Source organism: Uranotaenia lowii, chromosome 3 (assembly GCF_029784155.1).
Source record: "Uranotaenia lowii strain MFRU-FL chromosome 3, ASM2978415v1, whole genome shotgun sequence".
Classification (NCBI taxonomy): domain Eukaryota; kingdom Metazoa; phylum Arthropoda; class Insecta; order Diptera; family Culicidae; genus Uranotaenia; species Uranotaenia lowii.
The window spans coordinates 304,969,391-304,978,392 of record NC_073693.1 but is presented as its reverse complement, the minus strand read 5'-3'; the positions used below and the strand labels follow the sequence as shown (position 1 = coordinate 304,978,392).

The 9,002-nt window shown below is 36.2% G+C and overlaps 1 protein-coding gene across 1 annotated transcript; it reads left to right on the top strand.

The window, feature by feature from the left end:
* Nucleotides 1-1,527, top strand: LOC129753681 (glia-derived nexin-like). Its single transcript, XM_055749527.1, has 3 exons — nt 1-319; nt 376-1,329; nt 1,391-1,527. The coding sequence occupies exons 1-3, from the start codon at nt 313-315 to the stop codon at nt 1,525-1,527; spliced, it is 1,098 nt and encodes a 365-aa protein (XP_055605502.1). The 5' UTR covers nt 1-312.
* Nucleotides 1,528-9,002: the final 7,475 nt, after the last annotated feature.

Here is a 9,002-nt window from a genome sequence, read left to right as displayed (position 1 = left end):
AGGTGTCTTGTCTAACTCTAGCATAGAACAGGTTGAGTCATGGATGATGTCTTGTATCCCTTTCCTTATCCAATGTTTCAATGCTCGCCCAACTTCGCAACACCATGTGACAGGGTTAAAAATCTACAGACACAATTTTGTTGAGGTGTCTGGCATCGGAGCGAAAAGAGAACTGAATACATCATCAGCGGAAGCTATAAATAATTATTCAGCAACCTGACTTGGGGGATTGTCAACAATCGATCAGTATTTCATCAAAATAGCAGACAAGTGCAGGGTTTCGATTTTCGCTAGGCTTTTCGATTGATTCGAATGATGTGTAAGTGGAATCTAAGAATCTTTCAAACAATTTATCAACTAAAATGTGGTTCTCAGCACTAGGTATTGACGATAAGGCCTCGCATTTCCTGTTCAACTTATTCCTGTTGTTCTGTTTACGAGAACCGGACCAGAATTGTATCATGTGCCCGGTGATGGTGTACGCTATGCTTGCCACCATGTATCAGCTAGCCGATGGGAATGCGGCCTACGAATTGAGCAGCTTTCTGGAGCTAGCCTACGGAATACACCAGATTAGGTCGGACATTCGAGAGATGTGGCTTAAGTACGAACACTACGCGATCAACACTACTTCTAAGCTATTCTATTCGAAGGAGATCGAGTTGAGGGCCAATCAGTCTACGGTTGTTAGCGTTCCAACGAGAGCGATCGACTTCAACGATGGGCCTCCGGTGGCCGACGTAGTCAACCATTGGGTTAGCAGGGTGACGAATGGGAACATCCACAGCGTATTGGAGCCTAACGAAGACATTTTAAATACAAACTTTCTGCTGCTAAACACCGTTTATCTGAGCGCATCCTGGCAGGCACCCTTCACATCACGAAACACCGGCAAAGCTGTGTTTCATTTCGAAAACGGGATCCACGAAATCGACATGATGCAGAAGAGGGACAACTATCTGTTCGGCCATTACCGCGGTTGTCACGTGCTCGAGCTTCCTTACGAAAACGGAACCGACCTTTCACTGCTTCTGGTGATGCCAAAGGAATACACTGCCCTCAAACATATCATTCCTATGCTGGATGCAAGTTGGATCTCTCAAATAGATGGCACCCTTGGGTACACCAATTTCATTCTGTACATCCCTAAGTTCACAACGATCAAAACGATCTCTACCAAACCCCTTCTAAAGCACATGCAGGTGCAGGAGATCTTCAAACCGGGGGCCTTCGACATTTCAACCAGGACGGCATTACAGTTGCTGGACGTCCGGCACTGTGTTCATGTCGACGTAGCCGAGAAAGGAACTCGGACGGCCAGTGCAAAAGGTGAGGTTGTTAAATTTAGTTAAAAGTATCAAACATTTTAGGGTTTTTTTTTCTCTCTCAGGGATGTTCCTGGACGAGTTGTCTGACCCGGCTCCGGTGCGTCAGTTTTGCGTTAGTCGACCATTTCTGTACGTCATTCGGAAGCAATCGACCAAGGAGATTTACTTCATCGGACACTACTCCCATTATGAGGATTGATTGTGATCAAAATTTTTTTTTAATTTTTGTTCCAAAATTTATCTGCAAGGTTTTTAAGTAGGTACCTACATGTATGATATTGTTACTGAATTGTTACAGAATATATACATGAGCTCAAACCAGCATTGGAATTGGCATCCGTCACGAAAAAAAAGTATTCGTTAACAATAAAAAAGCGCAATCTAGGGTCAACTATTTCTGTTTACTTTGTCCAGTTTTGTAGTTCATGTTAACAAGATAAACAAGCCGTATAGTTGGAACTTACTTACTCAATTACCCCGTGTCGATTCCCCGGCGCATCGGGCCGTGGTAAAAGACCTCCACTTTTGACGATCCGGAGCCAGCGTCTTCACTTGGTCCCAATCGCGGTTCTCGTCGACAGTTCGGATTTCAGCGGCTAGGCTTAGCCGCCACGAGCGTCTGGGACTGCCTCTCCTTCGATGTCCTTCTGGATTCCATTCACACGCCTTTCTGAAACGCCTTTTTGAATCTCGATTCCATGCGCCTTTTGATGACACCGGCGATGTTGCGTCGGGGGATTACAATAGAGAGAGATTTCTTTGCATTTGGAATGATAATGATCAAAATTTCATAACTGGAGTTGAAAAATAAGTTTATAATTTTGCTACCTAGTTATAAATTAGAAAAAAATATAATATTCTTCAGTGTTTCCAAACATATGTGTGTAAAGATATTTTTTAAATAGATTTTCATCAAAAGTCAGAGCTGTTATAAATAAAAATTACGTTGGATAAGGCTTCTCGTTGACTTGTTCAGAATAAGATCATGTTGACTTACTTTTTTATTTACTACGAACAGTTTCCTTTGTTTTTAGCAAGGAAATTCAATTGCAATAAAAGGCTTAAAATTACTTCACATTCAATTGCGCCTTCATAACCCAAACACACCAACACGTGTACAGAAACGGCCGGCTTCATCGAAGCAACCCGATGCGAGCACCCTGATAATGTAACTAGTCGTCGAGCATCCGCATGGCATGCTCTTATCAGGCATGTAAAAAAAAAACGTCACAATCGGGGTAATTATGTCGTGCGGCCATTCAATTTCAAGCCATTCATGGTGAACTATGATGGGCGCATAGCCACACATAATGGAGGTGGAAAAATTGATCAATGAAAAATGAATTAATTTCAATAAAACGATTAAGCCACACGCACATTCCGGGACCCCATTCCTATTGTAGTGAATATAAAAGAATGGGAGAGAAATGCATCGAGATACACGCAGCATATAGCGTAGTGATTGCTGAAAGCAATTCAAATTGAGTGAAAATCAATCAACTGTACTTTCCGGCCACTGATCCGCGTCGCCGGTAAGATTCAAAATTGGTTTCACTATTCCTGCTGTCTAAAGTTTGGATGCTTTGACCATTGCATACTTGTTCAGAACATCAATCTAGCGGAACTAAATGCATAGCGCTCAGGGATAAAAGATTAGTATCTTCTGCGAAATTGTTCAGTTTTACAAGGCGCATACTTTGAAATGAAATATAAAGACGAGGGGTTTACCGATAGCGATATAAAAATGATAACTTTTTTGATAAGCATTCAAGGGCTTAAGTTTTTTCTACAAAATTGTTTATCTGACCAAAATACACAACTTTGCTCAACAAGTCAAAGCTCTACAATTTCATTCTAAGGAGATATTATAAAATTTGAAAATTACCTGAAAAATAAAGAATTTAGAATCTGGAACGTTGTAGGTAGGTCAAAATAATTAGCAGTCTTCGCCGCAAAGTTGTAACAAGCCATGATCTACAATCGCTACAACTACATTATGATGTGTTTTGAAATAGCTGAAGCGCTATAGAAAGCATTAAGTATAATTTTTTGACGATTTTTAACGAAATATACTTCAAAATCAGCACATTTTCTTAATGCAAAATCGTCAGATGGAACTAGTCAAATTGTAGCTCTATAACTCAGTTGACTTTATCGAGTTTAATTTGCTGCTAGATTCTGCGGCAGAAAATGCTCATCGCGCCCCGATTAATGGTGCTTATAATGCCCCACTGGGGTTCTCATTATGCCCCTTAAGTGACTGATTTTCAGCTTTCGCAAAATAAAAAATAAAATGCATTTTTAAACACTTTGATCTACTTTTAAAAGTTTTTTAGAGTCTGAACACGAAAATATGTTGTAAATCACCTAAATATTAAAGCTGTTTTCTATGGATAAATTTCGAACTTCTTAAGTAGACCATTATCTTCAAAGATTTTCATCATATAATGCGCTTTATTGATACAGTATCAGATATTAGGAAGTGTCATTTTTTTCAATGATTTCTACACACAAACTTTTATAATTGAAAAGATACAGTGTAATTTTTTTCTAGGTACAAAGTTTCAGCCAATACCATTTAAAGCAAATTTGTCGAAGACCTCAAATTGATATGACGATTAGGAAGCGCGCTATGATTTTTTCAATGTTGAAATGTGTTATAGCGTGTCTAAAAAAAACAGTTTTTAAGCTCTTATTCTATTGGATGAATTACTTAGCACTTTTAATAAATCAAAATGAGCACTTTTTGTCTTAGATAGCAAATGTTTATCTTGAAACATGAAACAAGATGTATTTTTCAAACTGCCACAACTGCCAAGATTGGGTCAAACCAAAAAAAAAAAAAAAAAAAACAGCGTTGTGTAGGTCGAATTTCAATCTTTTATTTATGGTAGGGGAGATGGGGGCATAATGGCCACCTTAAGGAAAACGGTTATTTAACCATAGAAAATAGCTAAAATATGGAGGTTACATTATTGTTTCGTGTTCAGACACTTGAAAAGCCTATTCCCTAACGGGCTGAAACGTGAAAAACTAGATGAAAACGTTAAAAAATGCATTTTAAAAAAAATTGCCAAAAGCTGAAAACCAGCCACTGTGGAGGCATAATGAGAACCCCCCCTGAGGCAGTATGAGCACCATTAATCAGGGCAAGATTTGCGTTTTCTTCCGGGGAATCTAGCAGCGAATTCAATTCGATGAAGTCAGGTGAGTCGTAAATTCATCAAACAAAACAATAACAAAATAATCTAGGTCTGTTTGTAGAATACAAACAATTCACGCACGCTCATACATTAAGTGCTTTGTTCGGAGGATGATGCTACTAGCCGTATAATGTAACAATAAAAAAATCGATCATGAATTGTGAATGGAAAAAAATCACCTCGAACAGAAATCTAACTCTAGTCTTTTGATTACCTCTCCGACACCTTACCAATAGGCTAAATTGTCGGATGAAAACTAGTCAAGGTGTGGCGCTTTAAATCAATTTTAATTCGCTGCTAGATTCTACGGCAGAAAATGCTCATTATGCCTCGATAATATGGTGCTCTATATGCCCCTAGTCAACAAATTTAAGTAAAAACGTGTTTAAAAATTGATAAAAGTGAAAAATCAAAAATTTTATGATGGTAAAAATTGAGAAACAATGTGTACATCATGTTGCAGTGCGTACATTATTGATCAAGGTTATTTTAAGATCATAAGAGCTTATTTCGTGGTGCTCAAAAATTATAATATTTTCGAAACTTTAGAACCAAGCTAGTTTTTTTTTTAATATCTCTGTAAAGATGATAAGGAGATTCCTTTTTTTGTAAAAAATTAATACTATAGGAAGTACGAAACAAATCCTCATGAAAATTTATTTAAGAAAATACGCACTTTCGTAGAAAAGCGTAGTTCTCATTATGCCTCGGGTGCTCGTTATGCCCTCATCTCCCCTACTATCCCTGATGCGTTATTTTTTAACTTGAGAAAAAAAAAACAATACAAAATAACACATTAGCCTAACCCTTTAAAGGAAAGTCCTCTGATTTTTTGTCGAAAAGTCGCATTTTCATCGTACAGTTAATAGCTTAATGCAATAGAAAAGTAAATTTAACGATTTTGCACCATTTCTTATTATTTTGGTCAAATTCAATCAAATATTGTGAAATTAAATTCCAAAAAAGGTTATTTTTCTTGGATAAACATTTCAACCATGTTTATAAAAGTGTAAACTTAAAATGTTGCCTCAAATTAGATTCCAATGGATCACTGGAAAAAGCTTATTTTCCGAGTGGAGTCGCCACTAGCGCTCAGAGCTGTCAAACCTCATGATCAAAGTAGCAGAGGAAACACAGAAAAATCAACAAAACATGGCACTGTGTTGTCATATGAGAAATCACGCGGACAAAAATCGGAAAAAAAATTTCAATTAAATTTTTATTAGGAAGAAGACATTTTGTTTAAAAAACTCGTGTTTCAGAACTCTTTCATTCTTAACCCTTCATTTCATGATTTTTTTGAATAAGTGGCTTGTGATATAGCTCAGTTGGCAAGTCTGTTGTCTCCTGAGCCGATGTCCGCGAGTTCGAGCCCAAGAGTAAATATCGAACACAGTTGTACCGGATAGTTTTTCAATAACGATCCGCCAACTGTAACTTTGATAAAGTCGCGAATGCCATAAAGATGGTAAAACGACTATAATCGAAACAAAAAAAAAAAAAAAATTTCATGATTTTTTATTTTTTCTTGAAAAAATTCTCAATAGTGCGCAATGATGAGTACATGAAGGGAAAAATAATGAAAAAATATAATTTTCACACATTTCGAGTATTTAGCCAAAATATTAATTGTTGCAAATTTGCAACAACATGAAATGGTTATACCTTTTTGTTCCTCACACAAGACAGCTAGATGTAAATGTTTACTCTTAGTTTATCTTGCACTAACCATAGTTTTAGCTCAAATCGTAAACCTAGTGTCTGGACACCATTTAGCTGCGGGTAGAACCTATGTATGCTGGTCATGGGTGCACGGATTCACCGCAGTCCCAACCTAAGTATGTGCTTACATGCATTATTGAGATTAATTAGATCGACAAATCTCCAGTTCTTGTTTAGTAACTTCATTTTTTGTGAAAGATTTATGTGGTTTTATGATCTTCGTGTTCATGGTTCTTAAACGCAATATACAACAATCTAAAAAAAAAAGTTCATTCTCGGCTGACAACAACGAATTATAAAACCATTATAACAGAAAAAGTGATTGTTGTACATAGTATACTTATTTGCAAAGAACCAAGTAACTTGAAAATCAGGGAATACAAATTGTTGAAGAAACAATTTGCATTGTTTATTGAAACACCAATAATAAAAAAAAACAAGAAAACAATATTTTCAATATTCCTTAATAAAGAAAACCGATAGATAAAATACTTTCAAAATGCACTCATATAACTTTTGTTGATTTTTTTTTAATCATAGGTTTATTTATTTAGGCATTTTACTTATGAGTTTCATTTTGCCGAGTGGATCACTATTTAATCCATGTTAGTAGAGGAAGGAGCCTAAATAGTTGCGGTGACTCAATTAGATTTGATTCTGATTTGGAAGAGGGAAGGGGAACGTTTAGGGTTCAATATCGAAAACGTTTTTCCGATGGTACACATTCAGAAGAGTTAACGGAATTATAAATAAGTAGGACTAAAATGAAACTACTATTTAACCATCATGCACCGTTTCCTTATCACATTCGTTCTGGAAACATTGATACGGTAAACATAAATATTGTTTAAATGATAAAAAGTAATTGAAGCACATTATTGAACTCATGTTACAAACTAGGGTACTACATTGTATGATGTTGAAAACATGTAATGCATTTGCTCTTAAAAATTCAATGTGCTAGAATGGAAAAAAAGGATGTTAATAATTAATTTACTAAAAATGCAAAAATATTTACTTCGAACCCAGAAAATCTTTCCCGGGGATCACAATATAATATTTAAAATCATAGAAACACAGCGCTTGTTGAATTTAAAAAATGAGAGATTTAAACTATTACTACAAATACTTCAACTACTCAAAAGTCACAAATTTGTACTAAATGTGACCCTTTGGAAATATATTATCGAACTTAATAATCTGAGAATACATTTGAGAACATACTTAGGCAGAAACTGCGGTGAATCCGTGCACCCATGGTGGAAAACCAACATTCAACATACATACATAAGTGACCCTTTGGAAATGCAATTTTTCAACTTTTATGCAGGATTTCTAACGAGGTTTCGTAATTAATGCCATTTTTTAACTTTATGATACGAATGGTTGATGATATAGTCAAAAGGATTTTTTACTGTTTTTCCCATATTTCTTCAGTTAGTAGCCATTTTGTTCAATTAGAGGCTAATGTATCTGCATTATTTTTAAAAATGTCTCGATAACATGATAATATAACATTAAAATAATAATACTTTCATCGGGTCACATATACACTGTTTAAACGATGGAACTTTCGAAAACACACTTTGTAGCCCATACACGTAACTAAAGGTGCTACCGTTGCATGATGTTGCAAATTTGCAACAATTAATAAAAGGCCATTATATCAGACCAAAATTAAAAAAATCTTCAAATTATATTCAATTGTGTTAATTGCATTACTGAAAATGTGAAAATATTTTTTCCAGTCATTTTTTTTTTCCTCGGTGCGAATTGGACTAGGTCATAGGTCGGTGACGTGCGGCTCGCGAGCCGCATGCGGCTCTTTAGATATCAAACTGCGGCTCTTTAGCTCACTGCGCAAATATTATGCGCAAGTATATATTTTTTAATAAAATATTTTAAAGATCGTGCTAAACCAATAATTGATTCTTGTGACCTGACACTAGAATTTTCATAGGTCAAGAATAAAATTCAAGTTCCTCCATTGTCGTACCAGGTTCCTAATTCCGTCGTACAAGGAGACCGGAATTGTCTCAATTTATTCCACCCTCTTCAGAAACACATTTAAAATTTTGCGGTTGCGGTTCATGCAATTAGCATCAGCTTACATCGAACGGATCAACCGCGCAGGATAACAGCAGAAGTTCTCTCGAGTAACCAGTCGCAATAAGCTATGAAACCAGGATAGCTTTATTCTAAACAGGTCTACCATTGCTTGGCTAATGCATCTGCAGGCAGCAAAGTATTATACCTTCTATTCAATTCCACCGAAATTGTCTCGAACTATTCCTCCCTCATGGGGGATAGATTTGAAATTTTGCGGTTGCGGTTCATACAAATGCGATTATTTACTTCGCACGGATCAACCGCGCAGGATAACTGCAAAGTTATATTGAGATCTAAGTCGCAATAAAATGGTCTTGCCAAGAAATCCCAAGGTAGCATTTTTGTAGCTAAGTACCATTGCTTGGCTAAGGCAATTGCAGGCAGCACAATATTAGACCTTATAAATTGAATCCACCCTGCAAATGTATTTTGTACCAACACACTCTCCAACGGACTGGGCTGCCATGATCCAGGAATTGTCCGTAAAATAAGATTTTATAACATTCAAACAGACATTTTTCACAAATTACATGGCACAAATTTACAAAGTAATTGCATATATTTAAATAACATCAACATTTTTAATAGTACTATATGTTTTTCTACGCAATGAGACTGAATAGTAAGACATTTGAGGAGA

What these genes read in the sequence shown, in the direction of transcription:
- LOC129753681 (XM_055749527.1), top strand. An exon ending in TCGGACGGCCAGTGCAAAAG is followed by an intron (nt 1,330 to 1,390) that starts GTGAGGTTGTTA and finishes TTTCTCTCTCAG; the next exon opens with GGATGTTCCTGGACGAGTTG.